Source organism: Gymnoscopelus braueri, assembly GCF_963280865.1.
Source record: "Gymnoscopelus braueri genome assembly, chromosome: 11".
NCBI classification, from domain to species: Eukaryota; Metazoa; Chordata; class Actinopteri; order Myctophiformes; family Myctophidae; genus Gymnoscopelus; species Gymnoscopelus braueri.
Window position 1 is genome coordinate 2230990 of NC_137613.1, and position 13790 is coordinate 2244779.

The 13790-nt window shown below is 42.7% G+C and overlaps 1 protein-coding gene across 1 annotated transcript in view; it reads right to left on the bottom strand.

Annotated features, from left to right (window-relative positions):
- phf14 (PHD finger protein 14) overlaps positions 1-13790 on the bottom strand; it is a 162621-nt gene that overhangs the window by 78207 nt on the left and 70624 nt on the right. The window contains exons 14-16 of the mRNA XM_080441968.1: positions 10618-10724; positions 9872-10003; positions 6577-6727 (exon numbers count right to left, since the gene is read on the bottom strand). Of these exons, the coding sequence (XP_080298094.1) occupies positions 6577-6727; positions 9872-10003; positions 10618-10724 (390 nt within the window). The remainder of the gene's footprint in view (positions 1-6576; positions 6728-9871; positions 10004-10617; positions 10725-13790) is intronic.

Consider the following 13790-nt stretch of genomic DNA (forward strand, 5'->3'; position numbering starts at 1 on the left):
ACACAACCTGAACACAACCTGAACACACACTGTAACCTTCACACTGAACACAACCTGAACACACACTGAACACAACCTGAAAACACACTGAACACACACTGAACACATACTGAACACACACTGTAACCTTCACACTGAACACAACCTGAACACAACCTGAACACAACCTGAACACAACCTGAACACACACTGAACACAACCTGAACACAACCTGAACACAACCTGAACACAACCTGAACACAACCTGAACACAACCTGAACACACACTGAACACAACCTGAACACACACTGAACACAACCTGAACACACACTGTAACCTTCACACTGAACACAACCTGAACACAACCTGAACACACACTGTAACCTTCACACTGAACACAACCTGAACACAACCTGAACACACACTGTAACCTTCACACTGAACACAACCTGAACACACACTGAACACAACCTGAACACACACTGAACACATACTGAACACACACTGTAACCTTCACACTGAACACAACCTGAACACAACCTGAACACAACCTGAACACAACCTGAACACACACTGAACACAACCTGAACACAACCTGAACACAACCTGAACACACACTGAACACACACTGAACACAACCTGAACACACACTGTAACCTTCACACTGAACACAACCTGAACACACACTGAACACAACCTGAACACATACTGAACACACACTGTAACCTTCACACTGAACACAACCTGAACACACACTGAACACAACCTGAACACACACTGAACACAACCTGAACACACACTGAACACAACCTGAACACACACTGAACACAACCTGAACACACACTGAACACACACTGTACACATACTGTAACCTTCACACTGAACACAACCTGAACACACACTGAACACAACCTGAACACACACTGTAACCTTCACACTGAACACAACCTGAACACACACTGAACACAACCTGAACACACACTGAACACAACCTGAACACACACTGAACACAACCTGAACACACACTGAACACAACCTGAACACACACTGAACACACACTGTACACACACCGAACACAACCTGAACACACACTGAACACACACTGAACACACACTGAACACAACCTGAACACACACTGAACACAACCTGAACACACACTGAACACAACCTGAACACACACTGAACACAACCTGAACGAACACACACTGAACACACACTGTACACATACTGTAACCTTCACACTGAACACAACCTGAACACACACTGAACACAACCTGAACACACACTGAACACAACCTGAACACACACTGTAACCTTCACACTGAACACAACCTGAACACACACTGAACACAACCTGAACACAACCTGAACACACACTGAACACAACCTGAACACACACTGAACACACACTGTACACATACTGAACACACACTGTACACATACTGAACACACACTGTACACATACTGAACACACACTGTACACATACTGAACACACACTGTACACATACTGAACACACACTGTAACCTTCACACTGAACACAACCTGAACACACACTGTAACCTTCACACACACACTGAACACATGGGGGGGGGTTCAATACAAGCACAAGGAAGTGCAGGTTGTTACTTGTATAAGCCCACTGCTTCTCATCAGGGGGCCTGAGCACCCCCCCCCCCCCCCCCCATGGGTCCTAGAGGACCGACTGAATCACTAGTAACTCTGAGAGTGAACACACTCAGAGTTAGCATTTTCCAGCGTAGTTTGAGAGCGTAGTTAGAGCGCTATGAGCTTGTAGATCTGCAATGTTTTAAAAATCGTGGAACATTTGTGCAAATCTTTGAATGTATATATTATGTTTTAAAGCGAACATTTTTAACTCCGATCTTCTGGGGGGTCCCTGGAACAACATATTTTGAGATGGGGGTCAGCGGCAAAATACATATAATGTCGGGGGTCCTTGATATGAAAAAGTTGGAGCGCCACTGATATAGCAACATACTGTTAGGATTTTAAAACATTTTAGATATGTTATATATCTCAAAAATGTTTTGTTCCAGGGACCCCCAGAAATAGAGTGGAGTTAAAAATATTCGCTTTGAAAATATATACATGTATATTCAAAGAAAATCACGATATAAAAAAAAAATAGCACATCTACAAGCACTCCGAGCTTGTAGATCTGCTATTTTTGAATAGCCAATTAAATCTAAAATGTTCGCGGGTTGAATGTGTTAAAAGGAAGAGTGTGTGGAGACAAAGGCAGAGTAAACACAGACTAGTACTCTGTAGCAAAGGCTGTGTGACTCGTTGACAAATCTGTTCACGTCGGAAAGAGACGCCGTTGTGCACAAAAATACACGATCTACAAGCTCAGGACACGTCGCACAGTGACACCTTGTACGCTTATAGATCGGCTACTCGCTGATTATACCCGGATTATACCAGGGTCAGTCCACCTTATGTGGATTATGCGGTCGACACGCACTGACTTTTTGCACCTTAATCCCATGTATAACGCACTGACTTTTTGCACCTTAAAGGTATCATGACATTCATTTTCACTTTTTTTATTTTCAATGTTTTATTTGGGGTTTTATGACTTCAATTACACCCAAAAAACCTGAACTTAGAACATTCAGTGGATTTTCTGTGGTCTGGGGTTTTCTGAATAATTAGGCTGAAAAGTAATCTGAGCTTGGCCCTTCGACAGTGAGGTCACAGTCGATTAATCCCGCCCACTCTCCTCCTCGCCCCTCCCCTCCCCTATCCTTTCCTTTGGGGGGGGGCGGAGCAGAGGCGATGATTGACAGGCAAAATCCCTCACCAGCGACACCCGCAGGCAAAGATTTCTTTTTTCATTGCAGTTGAAAAGGCTTTAGAAATGTGAGAGAAAAACACCTGCCATTGATCACTGGAATGGAATTTTCACTTAAAACTTTTTGTACACTTTTGAAGGACCAGGACAAAGACTTTGAATGTGGTGTAAAAGTGAATGTCATTAAACCTTTAATCCCATGTATAACGCACTGACTTTTTGCACCTTAACTCACTGAGTGCCAGAATTATTTCTGGCTATTTCTGGCCAGTGCGATTATTATTATTTTGTTTTAAGTAAAAAAAAAGTGCTTTGGAAGCGAGATACAGCCTTTTTCAGTTATAAGTTAAACAAGGAGTGGATGGAGCTGCAAATCTTCAGATAATGATATCTTGGGTTCTGAATTTTTTTTATTTATTTTTTTACTCTTTTTTTCAAAAACACGTGAAACACGTGATTGGCACGTTGCAACATAGCGGTAAAACATGTGAAACACGTGAATGGCACTCAATGAGTTAATCCCATGTATAACCAGCCTGATCGCCAGAGAATTAGTATACATTGCACGGATCCAGTGAAACAAATAGAAACAAAACGGGAGGCAGAACACAAAAGGAAGGAGCTCTTCTCTTCTCCCCCTCATGGTAGATATTAAACCATCTGTATGGTTCCCTCATGGTAGATATTAAACCATCTGTATGGTTCCCTCATGGTAGATATTAGACCATCTGTATGGTTCCCTCATGGTAGATATTAAACCATCTGTATGGTTCCCTCATGGTAGATATTAGACCATCTGTATGGTTCCCTCATGGTAGATATTAAACCATCTGTATGGTTCCCTCATGGTAGATATTAGACCATCTGTATGGTTCCCTCATGGTAGATATTAAACCATCTGTATGGTTCCCTCATGGTAGATATTAGACCATCTGTATGGTTCCCTCATGGTAGATATTAAACCATCTGTATGGTTCCCTCATGGTAGATATTAAACCATCTGTATGGTTCTCTCATGGTAGATATTAAACCATCTGTATGGTTCCCTCATGGTAGATATTAAACCATCTGTATGGTTCTCTCATGGTAGATATTAAACCATCTGTATGGTTCCCTCATGGTAGATATTAAACCATCTGTATGGTTCCCTCATGGTAGATATTAAACCATCTGTATGGTTCCCTCATGGTAGATATTAAACCATCTGTATGGTTCCTTCAGTCTGGATCAGAGGATCGGAGCGTGGAAGAGACCCATAAGTAGATCCATAGAGCAGTGGTTCTCAAAGTGGGGTCCGGGGACCCCCAGGGGTCCTTGAGGTAGTTCCAGGGGGTCCCCAGCAAAATGACGGAGAGTTAGGAACCAAATGGACCCTTACAGGTCTGTAACTCTGAGAGTGTAAACATGGAACCAAATGGACCCTTACGGGTCTGTAACTCTGAGAGTGTACACATGGAACCAAATGGACCCTTACAGGTCTGTAACTCTGAGAGTGTACACATGGGAGCGTCACACAAAAGCATGAAAAGTAGCAGATCTACAAGCTCGATGTCGATCTACTACTTTTGCCGCTTTTGAATTTGAATGGTGAGAAGTACCAGTTGTTCAGTACATAGGAGGATTCCAGCGGACAGAGACCATATGCATACCAGAGGAATATTGACGTTTGGTGGTTAAAAAAGAGAACATTGTTGTGACCTTGTGCAACAGGCTGATAACCTTAACCCATTAAGACCTGGATCTGTATCTGTGTGTCACTTTTAGATTTCTATGGGCTATAAAAAAAAATAGCAGATCTACAAGCTCATAGCGTGGCACCGAGTGCCGCGCCATGAGCTTGTAGATCTGCTATTTTTGAAAATAAAAGCGTTAAAAATGTGTGCAAATCTTTGAATATATATATATATATTTTTTAAAGGGAACGTTTGTAACTCAAATCTTTGGTTCTGGGGAAGATTTTTTTTTGTATTTGGCCGTGGACCCCCATCTCAAAACATATTTTGTTCCAGGGACCCCCAGAAGTTGTAACCGCGTTAAAAATGTTCGATTAAAAAAATATATAAATAAAAAAAATTGCAAAATGTTTCACTATTTTTCTAAAATAGCAGATCTACAAGCTCGTAGCGTGGCACTCGGTGCCGCGCTATGAGCTTGTAGATCTGCTATTTTTGAATAGCCCAAAGAAATCTTAAAAATGACACACAGATGCGTTAGCCGGTCTTAAAGGGTTAACGCTCTCATGAGACCAGAAGAAGTCCTGCTAATTATCCCTAATCAACCCAAATCAATCAATTAGTGAGTGAATTACCTCTTCATTGTGAGGCACAAAACACTGCAATCAATTGCGTTGCAGAAGCAGCAGGAGACACGCTGGGCATTTAATCAGGGCTCTGCAGGTGTCTGGGGGGAAAGTAACTGAGTACATTTACTCAAGTACCGCACTTAAAGTTCAATTTTGATGTGCTTTTACTTTACCCGAGTTATTTCAAGCATGTGTTGATATTTTTTGTACTTCTACTCCACTACATCTCAGAGGCAAATATTGTCCTTTTTTTACTACAATTATGTGACAGTGTTAATAGTTACTACGTCCCTACTTTGCAGCTTTACATTATTAATACAAGACTTAATACTCTAATACTCAATCTTTTTCATGCCACAGACCCCCAAATTGATATGTATGTGGCCGCGGACCCCCATCTGAAAATATGTTGTGTCAGTGACCCCCAGAAGAGAAGATTTATGTTAAAATAGAAATCTAAATTATAAAAAATGTCCCAAACATTTTCAATATTTTTCACAAAAATAGCATCAAGTGACGCGCGGTGAGCTTGTAGATCTATTTTTTTTAATAGCCAACATATAAATGGATGAAGTGGTTAAAATGATTATGATGCTATATTTACTTTGCTGGGGACCCCCTGGTACCCTCCCATGGATGTTATACTTTGGCTATTTGAAAATAGCCGATCTACAAGTGCACGACATGTCACATTGCAACGCGTTATGAGCTTGCAGATACGCTATTTTTGAAAAAAAGTCAAAAAACTTCAGACCATGTTTTCAGTGAATCATGAAAATGTGTTTAAATCTTTGAATATATATATTTTCTTAAAGCGAACATTTTTATCTCAAATCTTTGCTTCTGGGGGATTCTACAAATGTCTTCTAAATCCTAACAGGTTTTCTTTTTGGAAAAAAAAACTATAAAATCAGTGGTTCTCAAACTTTTTTCGTGTCAAGGACCCGCAAAATGTATTTGTCCACGGACCCCCCCCTCCCCCATCTCAAAATATTTTGTTCCAGGGACCCCCAAAAGCAAAGATTTGAGGTAACACATTTAGGGCGGGAACCCCTATTTGTACAGTTTTTTTTAAAGTTTTGAATAAATATTTGAAATTTCTTAGAAGGCGTTTTTAGAAATGGCCTCAGGTCTAAATGGGTTAAAAATGTATATATGCATTCAAAGATTTGCACACATTTAAACGTTTTTAGTTTTTCCAAAAATAGCAGATATACAAGTTCATAGCGCAGCACTCGGTGCCACGCTATGAGCTTGACCACAGTGGGAGGGGTCTGGGGCCACAGTGGGAGGGGTCTGGGATCACAGTGGGAGGGGTCTGGGGCACAGTGGGAGGGGTCTGGGCCCACAGTGGGAGGGGTCTGGGCCCACAGTGGGAGGGGTCTGGGGCCACAGTGGGAGGGGTCTGGGGCACAGTGGGAGGGGTCTGGGGCACAGTGGGAGGGGCCTGGGGAGCATTCACACGTGTTGCACTCACATCCCGTTTCTTGGGTTCCGGTGACATCTCCTGTGGAATGAACTTGATTGGTCCTTTGATCTGCCTCCTGGACCGCTTGGTTCCGTCCGGTAACGTCTCCATGGCGATGTCGGCGTCATCGCTGCTGGCCTGGTCGCACTCCGAGCATTGCCTGACGAAGAGGACCACACCAGAAAGGAGATCATTATGTCCTCGTTCCCCCCAAAATTCGGCTCAAACATGGGGGGAAAAATGCATTCTGCTATGCTGCCACCATAATGTAGAATGACCTGCCAGTAGGGGTGTGCCGATACACTAATTTCACCAAACGATATGATACGATATTTGGCTCACAACTTCGATACGATACGATACGCACTTTTTTTATTATGAAAAATATATGGGGGAGAAAAAAAGCTAATGCAAACAAATAATTCTGTTTTTGCATTATTCAGATATGCGAACTTCTAGCTTTTCAGCTACAATAGCCGTTTTGAATCCAAATAGGGCAATAGTGTGACACCTGACCCAAAAAAAAACAACAACATGTTGTCACCCTTTTCACCTCGGGGCTGTTTGCATGAAAACTATATTTTTTTTTCTCAAAACGATACATATCGTCACGAAAACGTATCGCGATATATCGCGGGACGATATATCGGCACACCCCTACCTGCCAGAACACAAAGGTTCTCCACTCCCTACTCAAACTCTACACTACAATTCCTTGCGTCAAAATACAAGTGAACATAGTTTAAAGGGATAGTTCACCCCCCCCCCCCCCCCCCCCCCAAAGAAAGAAAATATATATTGATATTTGTTTTGTCTTTGTCGAAGCAAATGATGCCGGTCATCACATTATTGTCTTAGGAATGCGACAAAAACACATAAATATCCATGAATTCAAGTCTCCATGGGGTGACTAATCCATAGAAAAAAAGTCATTTTGGGGGTGAACTATCCCTTTAACTCCTTGAACACCCTGATAGTAGAATCCTCTGCCCCCCCCCCCCCTTCTCTGTAAATTCACCTCATAATGCTGAGTTTACAATACAATACATTTATTGTATTGTATTGTATGTATTATGTATTACTGATGGAACGAGTACAAAGGACCACATAAATGGTTTACTGTACATCCGCTGCTTAAATGTGTTGAGTAATCAAGTATTCAATCAATCAAACAAACACATCACATCACAAACCATCTTTATTGACTCATTGTCAATGACTCAATCTTTGACTAAATTTATTTTCTATTTTTTTAATCTCCGGGACTCCCTAATCTACACTGTAAAATCCTCAGTGTTAATTTAACATCTAATTGTGTGTGTGGTTTTCCTTTTATAAATTATTAAAACAATGAAAAGTTTTAACAGGAGCAGTTTTGGATATACAAGGTTTCCACCTGACATGATAGGAAAATGAAATTGAAATTATAAAATACTTGTTATTGTTGGAAGATCCAGTTACACACATAGAGAGAGAGAGAGAGAGAGTCAAGCAACAATATGTGTTTGCTCTCATATCTAATGTATAAAATGAACAGTACAGTTTGTTCTCTGACGGTTCATTATGCAGGTCTTTGTAATTAGGTGTGACCTCATCTCTCCCCCCAACGAAAAAAAAAAGTGTTTTTGCGTTCAAATTACTTGTGTTTAATTTCCACCCAGAACAACATCAGCTCATTGTGTGTTCCTCCTATTCAAGTGTTTAATGAATTACTGCCATCACAGGAAAACGTCTGCCACGCACACGCACACACACACGCACACGCACTGTGTTAAAATGATGATAATGGGACTTGTGTTGGCTAAAAACATTGGGGGACTCTAAATCCTAACAGTTTTTAAAAAAAAAGACTTATGTTGCTATAATATCAGTGGTTCTTAAACTTTTTCATGTAGGACCCCCAACATTATGTACTAGACCAGGGCTACTCAACTTAAGATGGCTCAGGGGCCACTCAGCAAAATACCAAAAGTCCAAGGGGCCGCCATAAAAATGACGGTCCTATTTTGGATTTTTCGATTTTGTAACGCACAAGAAAATGTACATTTTGACATCATATTCTTTTCACTGTACCAGTTTATTTTGTGTTGTGTGTATGTCCAGTGGCAGACACCTGTCCTGGGCGCGCGGCAAAGCCACGCGGACGGAAAAATTTGGGGGTCAAACCCCCCCAAAAACCCGAAATGCATAGAAAACTATGCATTATACCTGTAACAATTGACGCACCTGTATGTATGTCTGTCTGTTTGTTTTTGAAAAATGTTTTAGCAACCCATATATTTGAACGGAAATGTATATTTTTATCCTGTGCTTAAAAAAAAAAAAAAAAAAAAAAGGTTTTTTTTTTTATTTATTTTTTTTTGACCATGAGGGGGCCGCCAAGACGCTGCGATCGGGGTTGAGTAGGGTTGAGTAGCGCTGTACTAGACCATACCCGTCGGGGGGGGGGGGGGGGGGGAACAGGCTTGGGTGTTCCGTGCACATGGTAATGGTCAATGTCTGTGCGCAAATGCAGATCAATTGCTCCATGCAGCCACTGAGGAGAACCGGGCAGGATGATTTGGCCGCGGACCAAAATCCAAAATACTTTTTTCCCCAGGTCATTTCCGGGTCTATTATATTCTTTTCTGACAGGCAAGTAGGCCTGTCCCCGACTAAGGATTTGTATAGTCAAATCTGATTGGCGACTAATTGCCAATAGTCGACTGGCAGTCGACTAATGCAACACCCAAAAAAATTAATAATGATTCGACTGAGATTGTCAGTGGAATCAGTCTGATTCCACTGACAATCTCAGTCAAATCATGCAAAAAAATATGTTATGCAATAGAGGAACATTCCATTTGGGCTGTAGGGGTGCTTAGTGTCTGATTTAACATATACTATTGGTTTCTCCCAATAAATCATGATGTATATCCTATTTTTGGCAAACTATTAGTTAATTAATATAACAAATTAGGCCAATCTCTCAGTCGAATAATACAAAAAATAAAAAAATAAAAAATGTTTTTTATTTTAATATTATATATATATATTTTTTTTATAATTCGACTAAGAGATTGGCAGTCGACTCAGACACCCCTCGACTAATTAGTCGACTATTCCACTACTAGAGGTCAGGCCTACAGGCAAGGCATCATTCATAGGTTAGCGAACAGCGCCATCTGGTGGAAAAAAACACTGAATACACAAATCTGGTCAAACTCGTCAGTGGCAGGCTGCCGCCTTAGCCCAATCTGAGGTGAAATCTGGTCGGCGGCAGGCAAAGAGTTAAAAGGCTTTTAATCCATGTGTGTGTTCTTACCAGTAGCTGTTCTTGGTCTTCTTGGGCATGCGTGTGAGAGGAGGCTCCAGACAGCCCAGGTGGTAGTACAGCTTACAGGTGTCACACAGCAGCAGCAGGTGCTGGTCCTGGTTCTTCTTACAGATGCCACAACTGGAGGAATATGTAATACGTCAGTTTTTCTTTAAAAAATTTTAGAAGACATTTGTAGAATCCCCCCAGAAGCAAAGATATGAGTTACAAATGTTCGCTTTAAAAAAATATATATTGAAAGCTTTGCACACATTTTCAGGATTTTTCAAAAAATCAGATCTACAAGCCGCGCTATGAGCTTGTAGATTTGCTATTTTTGAATTGCTGAAGTATAATATAAATGGTTAAATAATAATGAATATATGCACACAATACCACAACTGTAGGAATATATGCACACACAAAGAAATGTATCAAAACAAAGTGAAAATGTGTAAAAGATTTTTTTATTTTTTTTGTATAATCAATTAATATAAATGGATTAGTTTGATTAGGTGTTGCACCCATATGCTATATTATTTAGAACAGTGTGTGCGGTTTGTGAGGTCACGGCGGTTAGTGAGGCCACGGAGGTTTGTGAGGCCACAGAGGTTTGTGAGGTCACAGAGGTGTGTGAGGTCACAGCGGTTTGTGAGGCCACAGAGGTTTGTGAGGTCACAGAGGTTTGTGAGGTCACAGCGGTTTGTGAGGTCACGGTGGTGTGTGAGGTCACGGTGGTGTGTTGACATACTGACCTGTAGAGGATGGCCGGCAGATTGACAGACTTCCCAGGTGAACCGCCCTCCTTCTTGTTGGGTTTCCTCTCTTTGGGGGCTTTCAGGACGACGGGAAAATTCAGTTTCTGTCAAACAAACACAAACACATTGTTGCAGTTATTGTCTGGAAGCTCTCAAAGGGGTTAACACCCCCAAAACAAACAGTGAAAACAACAACATACAGTGTGTTTCTGCAGGTAAAAACAGCACCACACTACTCCAAAGAGTCGTAGTAAGCCTTGACGAGCCATGTGGCCCATAGGGGCAGGAGCCGAAGTCTGGGGTGACCAATCAGAGCCCAGTATTCAAATATGGGAGACTGTAATTGGTAGTTGGTTGTAGGTCTAACCAATTGCCTCCAGAGCCATTGTTTTGATCACCACCCTTTGGGGAAAAAAACGTAGTTAAAGCACCAGACTCATATCCACGCAGTGACATAGTCTGGCAACGCGAGGCTATGTCTGACCCCCCTATAGAGGCTATTAGGGGTGTGCCGATATATCGTCCCGCGATATATCGCGATACGTTTTCGTGACGATATGTATCGTTTTGGGGGGGGAAAAAAAATCGAAAAAATAATAATCAGGCTATTGTAGCTGAAAAGCTACAAGTTTGCATCTGAATAATGCAAAAACAGAATTATTTGTTTGCATTTTCTCTCCCCCATATATTTTCATAATAGAAAAGTGCGTATCGTATCGTATCGAAGTTGTGAGCCAAATATCGTATCGTATCGTTTGGTGAAATTAGTGTATCGGCACACCCCTAGAGGCTATGTCTGACCCCCCTATAGAGGCTATGTCTGACCCCGCTATGATAGATAGAGTTTTGCAATAAATGGTTAACTCTGCTGAAAGTGTGTGACTGATCGACAGAGAGACAGGCGGTGAGGGTGAGACACTGGCTCTGTGTGACTGAAGGACAGACAGACAGACAGACAGGCAGTGAGGGTGAGACACTGGCTCTGTGTGACTGAAGGACAGACAGACAGACAGACAGGCAGTGAGGGTGAGACACTGGCTCTGTGTGACTGAAGGACAGACAGACAGACAGACAGGCAGTGAGGGTGAGACACTGGCTCTGTGTGACTGAAGGACAGACAGACAGACAGACAGACAGGCAGTGAGGGTGAGACACTGGCTCTGTGTGTCTGAAAGACAGACAGACAGACAGGCGGTGAGGTGAGGGTGAGACACTGGCTCTGTGTGACTGAAAGACAGACAGACAGACAGGCGGTGAGGTGAGGGTGAGACACTGGCTCTGTGTGACTGAAAGACAGACAGACAGACAGGCGGTGAGGTGAGGGTGAGACACTGGCTCTGTGTGACTGAAGGACAGACAGACAGACAGACAGGCGGTGAGGTGAGGGTGAGACACTGGCTCTGTGTGACTGAAGGACAGACAGACAGGCGGTGAGGTGAGGGTGAGACACTAGCTCTGCATCCCAGGATTCATTGGTGCCGTGCAGGTTAATTATAAAAGGTATCTGCTGGGGGACGGAGGGTTAATTATAAAAGGTATCTGCTGGGGGACGGAGGCTCTGCCACTAAGCAGACACGCTGCTCTCCCCTTGAGGACAGTCTCTAATCGGAGCGTTGGCTTTGGCCCGCCCGAGGCACCGTGGGGTACATCGCACCACTGATAGATGGTGTGTGTGTGTGTGTGTGTGTGTGGGGGGGGCAGAGGATACAGAGCCCCGGGGGACCACACACAGGTTATCTCCCTAATTGTGACCCACAGCCCTCTTCACATCCGGCCAACCGGTTCAAGTGCCTCGACGGCCAGCCCGCCCGCGCCGGTACGATACGAAGGCGAGCGGGGCCTTTAACCGATTCAATCCGGGAACGGAACGCGTCTTGTCATTTTTTATGATTTCTTTGAGGCTATTCAAAAATAGCAGATCTACAAGCTCATAGCGCGGCAGCTTGTAGATCTGCTATTTTTTAAAAATCGTGAAAATGTGTGCAAATCTTTTTTTTTAAGATTAAAACGTTTAAACATATATATTCAAAGATTTGCACAACTTTTCACGAAAAAAAAAAGAAATAGCAGATCTACAAGCTCATAGCTATGAGCTTGTAGATCTGTTTTGAAAAATCTTGAACATTTTTGAAAATATTTGAATCATTATCTTTTAAAGCTTTTAAATGTGTTACTCAAATCTTTGCTTCTGGGGGTCCCTGGAACAAAACCTTTTACAAAATGTTAAAAATATATATATTCAAAGATTTTCACGATTTTTCAAAAATAGCAGATCTACAAGCTCATAGCGCTAAGAGCTTCTGGGAAATGTGAAAATGACACGGATGTGTTCCCGGTCTTAAAGGGTTAACACGATTCACAGGTTGTAATCAGACAGTAGGAGGAAAATTAAACATTATGTATTGCGGGGGGGGGGGGGGGTAGAAATACTGTCCAGAGACGAGCCCTCTGGAGCCATCTGGTTCCTTCTGAAGGCAGGGGGGGGTAGGGGGGGTAGGGGGGGGTATGGGGGGGTAGGGGGGGATGGGGGGCTATTGGAGCTCAGAGGGACCACCGGGCACGCACTCAAATGATTGCTCTGCCATCAGGGGAAAACTGTGTCAGAGTTGCATTTCAAACAGCCTCGTGGCCCCTGCACTTTCTCACTGCTGAAATTAATATGGATTTAAATAAAACACTTAGTAGTCTCTGAGCGAAACTGAGTTGAAACTGTACTTGGAGCACTTTACTGTATCCGTATACACCAAATCTCTTCGCCGACAAATATCCGAGCGTGTAGATCGGCTATTGTTGATTGCCCTGGCTGACTTCATTAATTAATTAAATATGGCACTCGATGAGTTAACGCTACTGCCCTTCAACTGTGTTCAACCCGTCAGTGTCTCTGCTGTGAAAGGCGCTCCACTAGCGACGGACGGTTAGCACGGTTAGCACGCCGCCGTCACCACAGACGTGTTGTTATGAAGTGAACTCTGCAAGGAGCCGTCAGTCCTTTGATCCTTCAATGTTTCCAACACAGTTCTGGATGAAGATGCATCTTAATGACCTCATCCTCTGTTCCCCAAGAGAGAGAGAGAGCTCGTTTCCTACGGGCATCCCCACGCGAAACACCACCCCACTGTGTGTGTGTGTGTGTGTGTGTGTGTGTGTGTGTGTGTGTGTGTGTGTGT